General features: G+C 42.8%; 1 protein-coding gene across 9 annotated transcripts in view; it reads left to right on the top strand.

Annotated features, from left to right (window-relative positions):
- Positions 1 to 14,447, top strand: part of CIT (citron rho-interacting serine/threonine kinase) — a 99,832-nt gene that overhangs the window by 45,013 nt on the left and 40,372 nt on the right. For all 9 annotated transcript variants that reach the window (XM_033136047.1, XM_033136044.1, XM_033136041.1 and 6 more), the window contains exons 19-23: positions 3,325 to 3,420; positions 6,544 to 6,660; positions 7,794 to 7,903; positions 9,351 to 9,525; positions 11,477 to 11,674. In XM_033136047.1, coding sequence (XP_032991938.1) covers positions 3,325 to 3,420; positions 6,544 to 6,660; positions 7,794 to 7,903; positions 9,351 to 9,525; positions 11,477 to 11,674 — 696 coding nt within the window. The remainder of the gene's footprint in view (positions 1 to 3,324; positions 3,421 to 6,543; positions 6,661 to 7,793; positions 7,904 to 9,350; positions 9,526 to 11,476; positions 11,675 to 14,447) is intronic.

Here is a 14,447-nt window from a genome sequence, read left to right as displayed (position 1 = left end):
CACGTCAGAGAGACTTACAATTTCCAGTTGCTTCGACAGAAGCTCTAGAACTCAAATAAAACATGTTTCGTAAACTCCGTACCCATCCTGTGTTTTGAGTTGTGTGACAATAAAATCTGCAGAGCCCAGCTTGGGAAGTCTTGGCAACCTCTCCTGTGTTGCAATGTCTGCTGCATCTTCCCTGTTGAAGAACCGGATGAGTCATCGTAACTCTTTCTTCTCCAAATATAAATGGTTGGATGCTTCTCAGTGCATGGCAGACGGGAGAGAAAGGATTTCTTTCTTTGCTGTATATGAATTTCACTTTTTGTTTATGATGCTCACCATTGTTACTTAATGAATTTTGTTCACCGGGGAGCCAGGCAGAGGGTCTTGCAGCTGTTGCTGCAGGATCAACCCAGGGACATTTCAGCAGTTTCAAATTCATTCGTTTTGCATCAGTCTCGTTGTCCAAAAACTGTGTGTGTGTAGGTGCGTGTATGCCACACTCTCGCCTGTTCATATCCTTAGACATGCATCTGTGTGTGCACATAATCCTCCATTTGCTTATGCGTGCAGCCGTATATACATTGTGGTTGTATGCCTGTCTGCACTCAGGAATATGCATATATGCCTGCTCATTTTTGTTTGTTTATAGAAAGAGTTATACTGTCTTTTGCCCCCTGTGAGGGTTCCCAAGGTATATGGACGCCTACACATGCTCTTAGCTTCTGTAGCAGGGCTTTACTAATCTAAATCACACAAGCACCCCTAAACAATTTACAACAAAGCAAAAAATAAAACCACATAAACAGATTTAAAAACAGATTGAATGAGACTGTGTATCATTTGTGAGGCCCAAATGCCCAGGAAAACAAAAACATATTTGCTGGGCACTGAAACGATGGCAAGATTAGTGCCAGGCGGGCCTCCCTGGGGAGAGAGGTGGGAAGGGAACAGAACATTTTTTTATTTTTTAAAAAACCTGCTTAATTGTAGAGAAGCTATTTCAGCAGATCACTGCCATCATCCTCTAAAGGCTGCTGCAAAAACAAAACCAGACGACGACGATGTTAATTTGAGAAAATTCAGGGTGAGGGAGGGCTAAGCTTGAGGAGTTTGTGTACCCTCTACTTTTCTCTTTAGACCTCAAGCTCTCAATAGTATGAAACCTGCTTAGGCTTATACATAAAGCCTTTGCAATAAGACAGTTTGAAAAGTCTAAAATAAATCCAGAACATCTTTATTTATAAAAGAGGTAGCTGCTTCCAAGTAGGCAATCAAATGAGAAAACAACAACAACAACAACGTTATCTATACCTTCTTGTAATTAAAGGTTCAACAGTAGGTGTTTGAACTGCTTAAACCTTTCCAGAGGGGGAGGGTACAGCAGTTTCATGTCCTTGTATCATTAGTGTGGGGTTGCAGGCTTCTTCTTGACCCGTGTGATTCAGAGATATTCCAAGCTCAGAACAGAATTCAGTTAAGTCCAACGCACCAGATTGAGACAAAAGCCGCACCTTTTAACCTCTCATTGCGTAGGTTAAAACTAAAAAAGGTCGGGAAGGGGGGCAAGTCTCCCTGGGGAAATCAGCCCATCAGTTTCCTGGATTTTGTTTACCCATTCTGGACTGAATTGTGAAGCCTCTTATGTATTAGGTCATAATACATGGAGCATTCAGGGATGCTGCATGCTGCAAAATAGGCACGGTAATATACACACACAGCTTCTATGCTTCTGCCTACAAAAAGGTGCTTTTCAAAGAGGTAATGGGTCACATCTGAAGTGGCCCTTGAAGGATGAGGTATTGGCGACATTAGGAAGGGCACAGCAGATGAATGATGGCATTAGAAAAGGACACATCAGAGAGATGAAAGGCCCCTCTTGCTTAACGAACCACTGGATCAGCCAGATGGATCAGCCTCAGCACTGCCTTGCAGCATAGGAAATTACCCTCACTCTCTCTAGTTGGTGCTGACAACATCCTTGCAAGCTGGTGCATATAGTAGACGGGCCACAGCGGTTGTTGTTGATGACAACAGTCGAGAAAACGGAAGTTCCATTTTAAAGCAGCCACTCTTTTAGAGCAAGGTGTGGTTTTGGGGGTCTATCCAAACTGGCAATGAAATGTGTCTCGTTTGCAAGCAGCTTTAGACACTTTTTTTTTTTTTTTTAAAGGTGGGATTCCCTTTCAATATATTCTCACATGCCTCTAGATGAGCTGTCCCAAATCAGGGTATCTTCCTATCTCCTCTTGAGCAAACACAAAACCTGGGAACTGGGGGTCCCTTTGGAGGAAACGGTGGGGAAGTAAATAAATAAACTTCCTAAATTATTGGGAAAATGGGCACCATACCGTTTCTCTTAACTAAGAAAAGATCCCGCTCAAACTGGGATCTGCTCTGAAAAAGACTAAAGCTAGACAAGTGAGAGAATTGCCAAGTACAGTATACATTTTGTCTGAGGTTTTTTGGAAGTGTAGGTGGATGCTGTCAGTGGCTATGGTAACGGGCGAAGAACAATCCTTTAAAATTATTTATCTTTGCCTCTGAGCTTATATTGACTTTTAAGTGGCTACTCCTCAACTCGGGAAGGATCCAGACACACCCACAAGCACACAGATGCACACTATAATACTGATTGTAAGTTAAATATGAAGCTGCACTCTGTGGCCTAGAAGGAGATGTTCTGGGTTTATTTACTGAAATAAGGGCATTACATTCCAGGCCTTGGATTCAAATATCTCACTTAGGTTGTTGAGTTATTTATAAAAGTATTTAAATGCCACCCTCGCATAAAATTTCAGGTTGACATACAGCAATAGAAAACCATAAAAGCCATTAGAAATACTGCAAAACAATCATTAAAGTGGCTGGCTTCTCAAGAAAATGTTTAAACAGCTGCATACTATTTATATACTTTCATGAATATGCATTTCAGGCATTTGCCTCTCATGAATGCAAGGGGATTCAGTAATGTTTCGAACCATTCAGCGTGTTCTTGATGGCATCACTTGCCAAAGGCCTTGGAAACTGGTGCAGTTGGAAGTCTGGCTCTTACCCTGCTGTTTCAACCCTTCTTTTTTTGTGTGCAGGCTGACAAAATCAAGAGAGTGAGTGACCTGTTCCCGAGCAAAATAATTGTAGCCTAAGTCTCTTAAAAAATGTGTACTTGTGTGACAGCATGGTAAGAGCCATCCAAATGGGGCGTTTATCTGCTGAGGCCTGACCTGTAATTGTCTCCCACGGAGCAAGAAATGTGTAGTTTGTGGTGTGCATTTTCATGAGTGTGTATGTGGTGCCCCTCTTCCTTAATCTTTGATGTGTTTAAACCTTTGTTTCCAGGAATTAGAGGAGAAGCATCGGGAGGCACAGCTCTCTGCACAACACCTGGAGTTGCATCTGAAACAGAAAGAGCAGATGTATGAAGAAAGGATCAAAGTAAAGATACCTTTTTATCTTCAGGCATGCTTAAAAGATGCATGGCCCTCTGCACAAAACCCCAAGTAGTTGTGCTTTTAAAATCTCCAGCTTCCTTCTCCCTTGCTCCTGCACTTCTGAGGCATTGTCTCTGTGTCTCTCTCAGTGTTTGGAGTGGGTAAACGTGTTTAGCTGACTAGTTCTGTCATGCTGGTGGTGCCGTGTGGGGTTGGAGATGGTTGCTTTGCAGGTGTCAGAAGTAGTTTTGCAATGCTGTTTAATAAAGTGTTGCTTACCATATTTTTCGCTCCATAGGACCATAGAGCACACCTCGTTTTTAGAGGAGGAAACAAGATAAAAAATATTTTTCTGGTTTTCCTCTAAAAGCCCTGTTTTTTTGAGGATCAGCTAAAGGTTTTGCAGCTTTTTTTGCAAAGGGAAAAGCCCTGTTTTTTTGAGGATCAGCTAAAAGTTTTGCAGCTTTTTTTGCAAAGGGGGAAAAGCAAAGCTCCTTTTGCAAAGGGGGAAAAGCAAAGAGGAAAAGCTCTGTTTTTATGGGGTTCAACTCACATTTCTGCAGCTTCTAAAGGAAAAGGAGCCTTTTCTACAGTTTCCAGACCACCATTTGCTCCATAAGACGCACAGATATTTCCCCTTACTTTTTAGGAGGGAAAAGGTGCGTCTTATGGAGCGAAAAATACGGTATTTGTGAAATCTAAGAGGCCGAAAATAAGAAAGGGGGAGTGAGGAAAGAGTCACTGTTTTGGGGTCACGTAACTACAATGGTGCCTTGGTTCTCAAACTTAATCCGTTCCGGAAGTCTGTTCCATAACCAAAGCGTTCCGAAACCAAGGCGCACTTTCCCATAGAAAGTAATGCAAAATGGATTAATCCGTTCCAGACTTTGAAAACAACCCGTTAAGCAGCAATTTAACATGAATTTTACTCTCGAACGAGACCATTGATCCATAAAATGAAAGCAATAAACAATGTACTGCAGTCACACAACCAATCAGTCAGTTGGTGAACTGGTTTCCACAGAGTCACAAAAACAAAACAAAAAAGAGCCGCAAAAATGCAAAATAAATAGCAGAAGCAGAGCGACCTTAGCTGAACACTCAAAATGGAAGTGTGGCACTCAAATTGGAACCATAACACTCAAAACGAAGCACATTCGGCTTCTGGAAAAAGTTCACAAACTGGAACACTTCCTTCCGGTTTGGGTTCCAAGTTGTTTGAGTACCAAGGCATTGGAGAACCAAGGTACTACTGTAGTCAAGTTTTTTCAGAGCAGTGTTGTCTGCCAGTGACTCAAGGGATGCATCTGCTCACTTTTTGGGGGGTGGGGTGGGGTGGGGGGACACAAGTGAAATTATGCTGCACCATCTCAATTAAATGATAGGCGCCATTTATTGGGGGAACCCAAATTGCACAATTTTTGTCCTTTGGTTTCCCCACCCCAGCTCACCCTTTATGGTGTGAGTAGCGCTACTGTCCCTTTACACAGTAGTTTGATATGTGAAGGGAACTCCTTAAAATTGCTGAAAACACCTTTGCTTAAAGCATGATTCATGATTTTTAAAGATGTTTCTTAAATACCATGGAAAGGGGGAAAAGTTATATGGATGTCAGGTTGTTGCTATTTATTACTAAAATCGCTTATATGCTGCCTTTAAATTGAAGCAGGTACTTGAAAAGAAGGCATAGAGTAGAATGGGCACTGAAGTATTTGACTACAGCAGTAATAGAAGCCTGAACAGTTAGACTCCAACCTGCATTATCTTAGGTTCCCCTTCAAACTTTAAAAAATACAGATATTTTTATATTGTGAAACACACAAACTATGTGACTGTGGGGGGAAAGGTAGATTAATTCCAAATTGCCAAATACTCACATTTTAGCAGTGGTTAAAAACAATTTTGCAGATACTAATGCATGCATACCACTACTAGAAGTTAGTTTGCTATGTAATTTCTGGTGATTGTCAGAAATGGAATTCAAACCCACGCTTCTAGGGTGTAATTTCTGACGATGTAACAAAAAGGCAATCCTGGTATTTTATACTGGGAACCCAGTTGATATTCCTGTTAACAGCCAATATGGCATATTGTGCCGCTTTGCTCTCCGAAATCAAAACACCTTTGGATATATTTCAGAAGGAAAAATGAATTATATCGAAACACTTTATTTAGCAGACCTGAGCACACCTGGTAACTGGAGGGAGTGTGATCTCTTTAACAGAGGTGGCCCAGCCCAAACTGCTTTGTGCAGTGGGTTTTGGGAATTCTTAATGGCAGAGTGTCCATGGAGCACAAATTGCTGGTGGGAATTTTGAGCAGCTTCAGAACCGATGCAGCTAGGGGGCAGAGAAGGAGAGGGGGAAGGATTCCCGCCGTCTCCTAGTTAAAGGGATGCCCAGCCACGCCCCTTGGTCGACCGGATTGGTCGGCCTCCGGGGGGGGGGGAACGGCGGGAATCCAGTCAATCGCGCAAGGGCACGCACGTGTTCGGGTCGTGACACCCGCAACGCCACCTCCTGCTCATGGGCGGAAGTGGCTTTCTCCCAAGTCAGCTCCAGTAGATCAAATCTGTCTCCTTCACATTTATTAGTTCCCAGTAGTGTCCCATGTTCATTAAGGGAAGAATGTTTCATTTAACTTAACATATGTGAGCAGAAGAAGCTGGTGTATGCTGCATTAGGCCACTGGCTCAAGTAACTGTCTACTTTGGCTAACAACGAGTACCCAAGGGTTGATGTAGTTGTCCTTACTGGATCCTTTAACTGACAGTGGCGAGGACTGAACTTGGGACCTTTTCATACACAAAGTTTGTGCTCTACATCTATGCTACGGCCCTTTTCTTTGAAGTGAGAAAGGAGGAAGGGCCTAGTGCTTTGCATAAGACTCCTGCCCCAATTCCTAGAGAACTACTGCCAGTCAGTGTAATATAGACAGCCCTGTGCTAGATGGACCAGTGGTTAGACTTGGTGTAGGTCGGCTCCCTTATATTCCTAAAGTTTGCCATAGGAAAAGATTCAGGCACCACAATGTCTTGCACCAGCCTTAATTCTGGAACTGTCCCCTTGATGAAGACTGGCAATAGGCACGAAGGAAGAAAGTAAGCATGTATTTCTTTTTCTTGTAGGTGCTTGACCACCAGATGAAAAAAGATCTTGCAGACAAGGATGCGCTCGAGAACCTGTTGAGAAAACATGAGGAGGAAGCCCATGAAAAATGCAAAATTCTTGCAGAACAGAAGGCAGTATGTGAAGCTCCAATTTACTTACAAACACAAACAAGCCGGGATATGAAGCTGTGGTTGAAAGTTGGCTTTCAAATCCTGGCTTGTTTGGAAGCTGTGAACCACAGTTCTTGATTTGCATGCAATGGGAAGCTGTGGTTAACTTTCAGCTTCCTGACTTGTCTCCCCATTCACTTGATGGGGCTGTGTGTGGGTGAATGGAGCTTGTGTGTGTCTTGGCTTATTAAGCCAGAATTTGAGAAAGAAATATATCCCTCTCAACTCTCTCCATGCCATTCATAATTATATAAACCTTGTCATATCACTGCCTTGCTCATTCTACCTTTACCTGCACAAGAGCTTGTGTTGAAAGACACCCTTATATTGCAGTGTGCTGTCCTAGATCAGCTTTGCTTGAGATGCAGTCAATGCACTCATCCTAAATGCTTATTACTAGAGCAGCAACTCTTAGAATTGGGCCACTGAAGAGCTTCCTAAGAGCAGTTTGAGAGAGCTGCATTGTAAACAGCTTCTGTGTGGGGTCCTTAGCCAAAGGGCTTGTTTGGGATACCTTGAAATGTTTCCGCAAATATCCAGGGGTAGTGTGCTCTTAATCTAGTTTTAGTTTCCTGTAGAAATAAATATGAGCAGATTATTGATAGTGGCTCTGTATGGGAATCCCCACTTGGCTTCGCTAAACCGGACATGCTCCATATAACAGTTAACTGTGACTGCATTCCCCAGCTTGAATAATTCGATCTGTTTCAGCAAGGGGCCATGCTATATATTCATACCTGGAGAGAATTGCTTTGTTCTGAAAGAAGCACACACAGCATTTTTCAAATCCCCCATGACATGCTTGTCCGCAGGAGCCCTGTGCACATGTGCCCTGGAATGCTTGTATGCAGCATACGTTTCTGGGGAGTGCTGTAGGGTTCACACACAACTAACATGAAGTGATGAGTAGCTTCTGAGCCCTTCTCCAAATTAAGAATGTGTCCCAGTTTTGCATTGCAAAGGAAGCTCAGTAATTAATGGTAAGTGAGCTTGTCAGCCACCACTAAACTTATTCTGTAAGGAGTCCTCTGGGCTCTTCAGAACATAGTTTGAAAGCCACCCTTAAGTCATATTAACTGTAGGTATCTTTCTTTCAGATGCTCAATGCCATGGATTCAAAGATTAGGTCTCTGGAACAGAGAATAGTGGAACTGTCTGAAGCTAATAAGCTTGCAGCAAATAGCAGCCTATTTACGCAGAGGAACATGTAAGCATGAAGCTGTCCTTTGGCTCACAGCCCCCTGGGGAAGTTTGGAGTGCCTGTAACTGTTAGTGAAACAAGCCCTTTTCTGTGCTTTTCATAAAGAACCGATGACTTGAGGGCATTTTTTCTAGCTGAAGAGAAACTCCCTGAAATCTCCACTGCCTTCTGTTCGGCTGCTGTGTCTATTAACGCTTGCCAGTCCAAAATTTCCCTTTGGTTGAGAGGTGGCTTAGCAACCTTTACCTCTTTTTATTTTTTGGTATGCCACTTTAATTTTTTCTTTAAATTTTTGTTTTCAGTTCCCGAACCAACCTCTGAGACATTTTCTGAGCGAGGAAAATTGAGATTACGCAAATTTCTTGTGCACATAATGATAGCTTTAGGTAGGAGAATAACAGCTGTGACTTGTATCCAACTTAAGTTCTCTTCAGAGGAGACCCATTGAAATTAAAGGACATAGTCAAGCTCATTAGTTTCATTGGGTCTACTCTGAGTAGGATAGGAATTGGATACAACAGGACAAACTCCTGAGGCTTATAGTTATATAGCAGGGGAAAAGCAGATACAGGTGAAACTCGAAAAATTAGAATATCGTGGAAAGGTTCATTTCTTTCAGTAATTCAACTTAAAAGGTGAAACTAATATGTGAGATAGACTCATGACATGCAAAGCGAGATATGTGAAGCCTTTATTTGTTTTAATTGTGATGATTATGGCGTACAGCTGATGAGAACCCCAAATTAACAATTTCAACTTTGGGGTTTTCATCAGCTGCATGCCATAATCATCACAATTATAACAAACAAAGGCTTGACATATCTCGCTTTGCATGTCAAGAGTCTATCTCATATATTAAACTCCAGTAGCTAATGAAAACAATTGCTTACATAAATGGACTTTTCCACGATATTCTAATTTTTCGAGTTTCACCTGTATACTACTGTTTCCAGGTGTGTTGTCAGTATTGTAGTTGTGAGCAGCATTAAGTCACTAGGGGGAACAGTTCTTAATGGTTGCTCTTAACTTTGAACATAAGAACCAATGGCCCATCTAGTCCGGCATCCTGTTCTCACAGTGGCTGACCAGATGTCTATGGGAAACCCTCAAGCCAGGACCCAGGCACAAGAGGCAGCAACTGGCATTCAGAATGGCATAACACCAGTTAGCTTGTTGTCCTAAAGCCCAGTTGCAGGATTAGCCAATTTTCATTGGGCAAATGGTCAGATATTTTTTGTGATTAGGGAGAAGGCTCAAGTTACATCCGTGTTCTATAGCAGCAGTTTGGGTGGTAAATGTGACCTTTTCAAAATAAAAGTGTTCATATGATTGGATGGGGTTGGCTCTGCTGATGCATCAGTACTCCTGGCCTAGGGAGCCATTTCTTCTGCATCCCAATGTAAGAAAAGGCTTTTTGGCCAGGACTAGAGTACAACTTCCCCCCACTTTTCAGGAAAGCCCAAGAAGAAATGATTTCTGAGCTCAGACAGCAGAAATTTTATCTGGAAACTCAAGCTGGAAAATTGGAGGCCCAGAACAGTAAGCTGGAGGAACAGTTGGAGAAGATCAGTCATCAGGACCACAATGACAAGGCTCGCTTGTTGGAGCTGGAGACTAGATTGCGAGAGGTAAAAGTTTGCTTGCCAATGTCAGTATTGCTGCTGCTTCTATAAATGAAACTGAATTGTCTAGCTGGCGCTGGCAAAATGGCAATGTGGCAGGTTTTCTCTGTCCTTGCGGTAGCGCCAAGTGAATGAAGGTGAAAGTTCTCAAGCCCCTTGAGCAGGATGATAACTGTGGAGTGTCTGTTCATAACTTCAAGATGAGACTGCCTCTTCTCATGGGAGAAAGTGGGGTGACTGCTCAACATGATTATTTTAGGTCTCCTTGGAATGGCTTTCACAGGGCTGTTTGGGCATAGTTTTCACTGGTACGCAGAATAGATCAATCTGTAATTTGGGTCTGAAGACCAGCTAGACAAGTGACTCTTCTCTCCTCATTGTATATGTTGGCCTCCTTCAGAATAGTACGTGAAGCTTTTTCTAGGGTGACATCCTTAAAACTGCAACCTGCCATTAACCTACTTGGTTGCCATAAACACCTGACATGTTTAATTATTCAGAAGTGGCAATGCTTACGGCAATTTTGGATTTTGAAAATGTGTTGCTGATGCTTTTTGAACTGCATCCGAAACAAGAAATGCCAGAGAGAGAAACTCAATAGCCTGCTTAGCTGGACATTTAGACATCTACAGGTGGCACCCCACTTATGTGTGATCAGTTCACTTCTGAGTTAGATACTCATGGTGCTGGAAAATAAATAAGTCAGTTCAAACCCAGAAATGGCGGGAGAGAGCCGGTGAGTCCTTGTGGCTTCCCCAAAGCCCAAAGAGGATGTCCGTGTGGGCAGAGGAAACCCCAGAGAGACCAGAGGCACAGCGGGACTTTGTTTACGCTGCTCAGCCTCCCCGCCTAACAGCTGACGTGCAGGGTATTGCAGCAGCAACAGCCCCTTTCCTGTGCATCCTCCAGCCTCCTGCGAGCCCCAGAGTTTCAATTCTAGTTGTGGATATTTTTGGATACAGTATTTTTGGTATGGATTGAAGAGAAAGTGGCACAGAGAGCGTTTAAAGGGTATTTAGAGGGTGCTCCCCACTTTACATGATCTATGCACACAGTGTGTATGGGGGGGGGGAGAACGTAACCTCTCTGTAAGTGGGGAGCCACCTGTATTAGATTATATCACTTATTTTTATATCCTCACTTTCAAAAATGTAAATTTATTAAGAAATTGGAATTCCATAGTGTTAGGAAGGAAGAAGTGAAAATTAATGTTGATCTGTGTATGGAGAGAGGCAAATATTCTGAGGGTGGTTTTCATTGGAGGAATGAGCTGCAAGGAATGCAGGTGTTGTTGAAAAGGCATATGAGAGTGAGTTAAGGTGTGTGTGTTGGGGGGAAGCTTTCCAAATGAAAGCCTGTCCTTATACGCAGTTGAGCAATTCATGTACATCTGGCCACATGGGTGGTGGGTTGTGATTGTCACGGCATAAGCTTTTGTAGATCAGAGGCCACTTCAGTAGAGGTGTAGTATGATCCTTGGTATACGTTTTTCAAAAAAAAATAAAATAGAGCTGTCATGGTAACATGTAAGAAATGCAATTTGTGACAATTCAGTTTGAGTTTAAATGTTTGCAAAATAAGCCCATTGAATGTGCATGGCAGTGGTAGTTATGATAATTCACTCTGCAGTGCTAGGATGATTGTGTTCAGGCCTGTAGCAGGACAAGAAACCCTGTCTCATTTCAGACCCAAATAAATTCAGCTATTTCACCCTTTGAAATTCCTCCGGAGAATGACAGCCGTCAGGTCAGAAGCAGAGTATCCAGGGAGATTAAAATGTTCTGCTTCTGCTTTGTGAATATTATCCTATCTGATATCAGATTTATGTCCAGGTGTTCCTTTGCGTGGAGATTACTTTTTTGTCCTACATAAATAGCAGAAGGACATCGCTGAAAGATCTTAAGCAAACTTCCATTTTGAAGTCCATACGTATCAATACTGTATTTAAATTCTTCAGGTTAGCCTTGAACATGAAGAACAAAAATTGGAGTTGAAGCGGCAGCTTACAGAATTGCAGCTCACCCTCCAGGAGAGGGAATCTCAGATTTCGGGGTTGCAGGCTGCCCGCGCAGCCCTGGAAAGTCAACTCCGGGAGGCTAAAACTGAGCTAGAGGAGACCACGGCTGAGGCAGAAGAGGAGATTCAAGCTCTGACGGTAAGCTCCAGCATTCTGGGCTGGTGTAAGGAGTTGTGCCCTTGAAGCATACAATTGAGTGATGCTCTTGGCTGGCTTGAAATTGTAATATTGAAATATACCCTTGGTTGAGAATGATCATCTGCAGATGGCTTAGCTTGATATGTTTTGCTTTGCTTCATCTTATGTCTCTGATGTTTGTTGAAAATGTGCTCCTAACAGATCTACACTTATTTTTTTCCATATGGATCAGCCTCCATAGATGTGATGTTTTCCTTTGTCTGGATTTGTAAAGGAAATATGCCTGATCAGGAATGGTGACTTCCTTTTAAGGACTAGATTGTTGCTATTGTTCTACTTTCTACTTGTCATCTGGCACGTTCAAGATTTAGACAGTCGTTTTGGGTTCCATGAAAGTACCCATATATGGTGTCTTCAAATTCTTCCTTTGGGGCACCAGTCTCATTCCTTCTACCTGTTTCTTTGAAACAGGAGCACAGCTAAGTGACATTGAGAAGAAGTATAACTCCATTTCTGTTGCCATTTTGAAACCCAGTCCAGACACAACGGCCTTTACACCCAGGCCTTTTTAGAGGAGGGGAAGATGATCCGTTGGTGAATGATCTTTCCGAAGAGTTTACCCAGCGTAACATGAGGATTGTAACCAGCTAAGCTTTGTACTCCGAGTAGACCCATTGAAATTAATGGACCTAAATTAGCCATGTCTATTATTTTCAGTGGGTTTACAAGCAGCGGACTAACATTGGAGTGCTCTGTTTTAAAGAGTGCACCGAGAGCACCTAAAGTCCTTACGTGAGTTGAGATGCTGTCATGAAGCTGTAGAAGGAAAAGGTAGGAGAGTGAATGATCAAGGCTTCTGAAAGGGGGAAGAAATACCTGCAGTAGAATTGTTCTCTGTGCTCTGAATCATGCCTTGATATCAGAATATAAACTAACACTGAACTCAAGCTGGGGCCTCCCCTTATCCAACATTCCTTGGATTCTGAAACACCATATACTCTACCTTTCATAACTACTTTAGGATTGTACAGCATTGGCATTGAAATATCCTGGTTTAGAGGCAAGAAATTCAACAAAAGGGTCCCTCTGTAACCCTATTCAACCACCGAAAGGACAGTAGCTCTGAGAATTGATGCCAGCTTTGTGTGGATTTCCCTTGAGATAATCCGTATGGGACATAGATTCCTCAACCTCCAAATACAGCATACAGTGGTATCTCTGGAGGTCCGTTCTTAACCTGAACCTGTTCTTAACCTGAAGCACCACTTTAGCTAATGGGACCTCCCGCTGCGCCACCAGAGCACAATTTCTGTTCTTATCCTGAAGCAAAGTTCTTAACCTGAAGCGTTATTTCTGGGTTAGCAGAGTCTGTAACCTGAAGTGTATGTAAGCTCAGGTACCACTGTATTATTGAAGCACAACGTCTTTATTTTCGTGAAAGTTTTGTGATATATTAATGGTCAGATTTAACTTTGAAAAAGGCTGGTTACAGGTAAGTAACTGATATTTTGGAACCATCATTCCTGTGGATTTGTGTCCCTTTTTTCACAGAAGTACTGTGATTTTGTTTGGGTGGGTGAGGATTCTCTTTAATATTGTAGTTTCATGCTGCTGCGCTGCCCCGTTTTTAAAGGAAGCTGGTGAAATAAATGTTGCCTTATACTTGTTCCCTAACAAAGGTGTCAGTTGTATATCTTACTATGCAGAAATAGTGAATCCTTCATTAAGGTACTCTTTCATATATTTTTTACCCCCCTCCCCCGAACTGAACCTAAATGTATACTATATGCTACTGATTTTTTTTTTAAAAAAAAGATCTTGCCCTTGCAAAAAACAAAACAAAAACCCAAATAAACAACCATGTGCTTTTATGAAGCTGGATCTTCATTTTAAGGTTTGCCAAATCGTTGGGTGGTAGTGATTATTAACTCCTGCTTTGGCTGCCAGCTGTGGCTTCGTGCACCCAGCAATGCTGGAAGTGGGCTTGTGTCTCAGTGGATGCTAATGAAAGGAACAGTGTCTTTCATTAGGGACCCCTTTAACCGCTTTTGCAGCTGTACCTTGGGGCTTGAGGGATTAAGCTGTAGACCTGTGCATGTATTGCTTGTGGTATTGGTATCCTGGGGAAGGAAAGCCCGACCTCTTCTGCGTTCTAAGATGCACATAAGCTGAGTGCTAACTATTAGGAAATGCAACTATACTAGCACAGGAAACTTGTGAGTAATGAATGCCGTGCTCTATCCCATGAGTGGTCAACCTGAGGCATGGGTGCCATAAGTGGCACAGGCAGTAGGAGTTTGTGACACTCCTGGACTGAAGCCCAAGGGTCCGTGGGTCACGTTAGAGAGCATAGGGTGACTTTTTCACATGGGTGGTTGTACTGTAATGCTTTCTGTAATGCGATTGTCCAAAGTTACCTAGAATCTATAATTGCATTGCCTGCTCCCAAACTAATGGAACTTGGGGCTCCAGAGAGACACTGATGCTCAGAGTAGACTGCTGGGCCAGTTGGACAAATATATAAGGAAGCTTTCCATGGGAAAGGGTCACAGTGCGGCTTGGAAACGCCCATAGTGCCAACCTCTGCCATGCTGTGCTGTTGCCTACTCTCTGGCTCAGTGGATGCGAGGCAAAACCTAGCCCAATGGTTTCTTCGCTTTTTGGAGGGTGGTGGGAGAGATCTACACATGCGCTGTAGTGCCTGTTAGAATGGCAATGTCTTGTACGTTGGACTTGTGACACACTTGCAAAAGGTTGGCCACTGCTCTGCTTC

This window comes from Lacerta agilis, chromosome 17 (assembly GCF_009819535.1).
Source record: "Lacerta agilis isolate rLacAgi1 chromosome 17, rLacAgi1.pri, whole genome shotgun sequence".
NCBI lineage: Eukaryota > Metazoa > Chordata > Lepidosauria > Squamata > Lacertidae > Lacerta > Lacerta agilis.
Note: the sequence above shows the minus strand (reverse complement) of the source record. Positions and strands in the feature narration are given on the sequence as shown.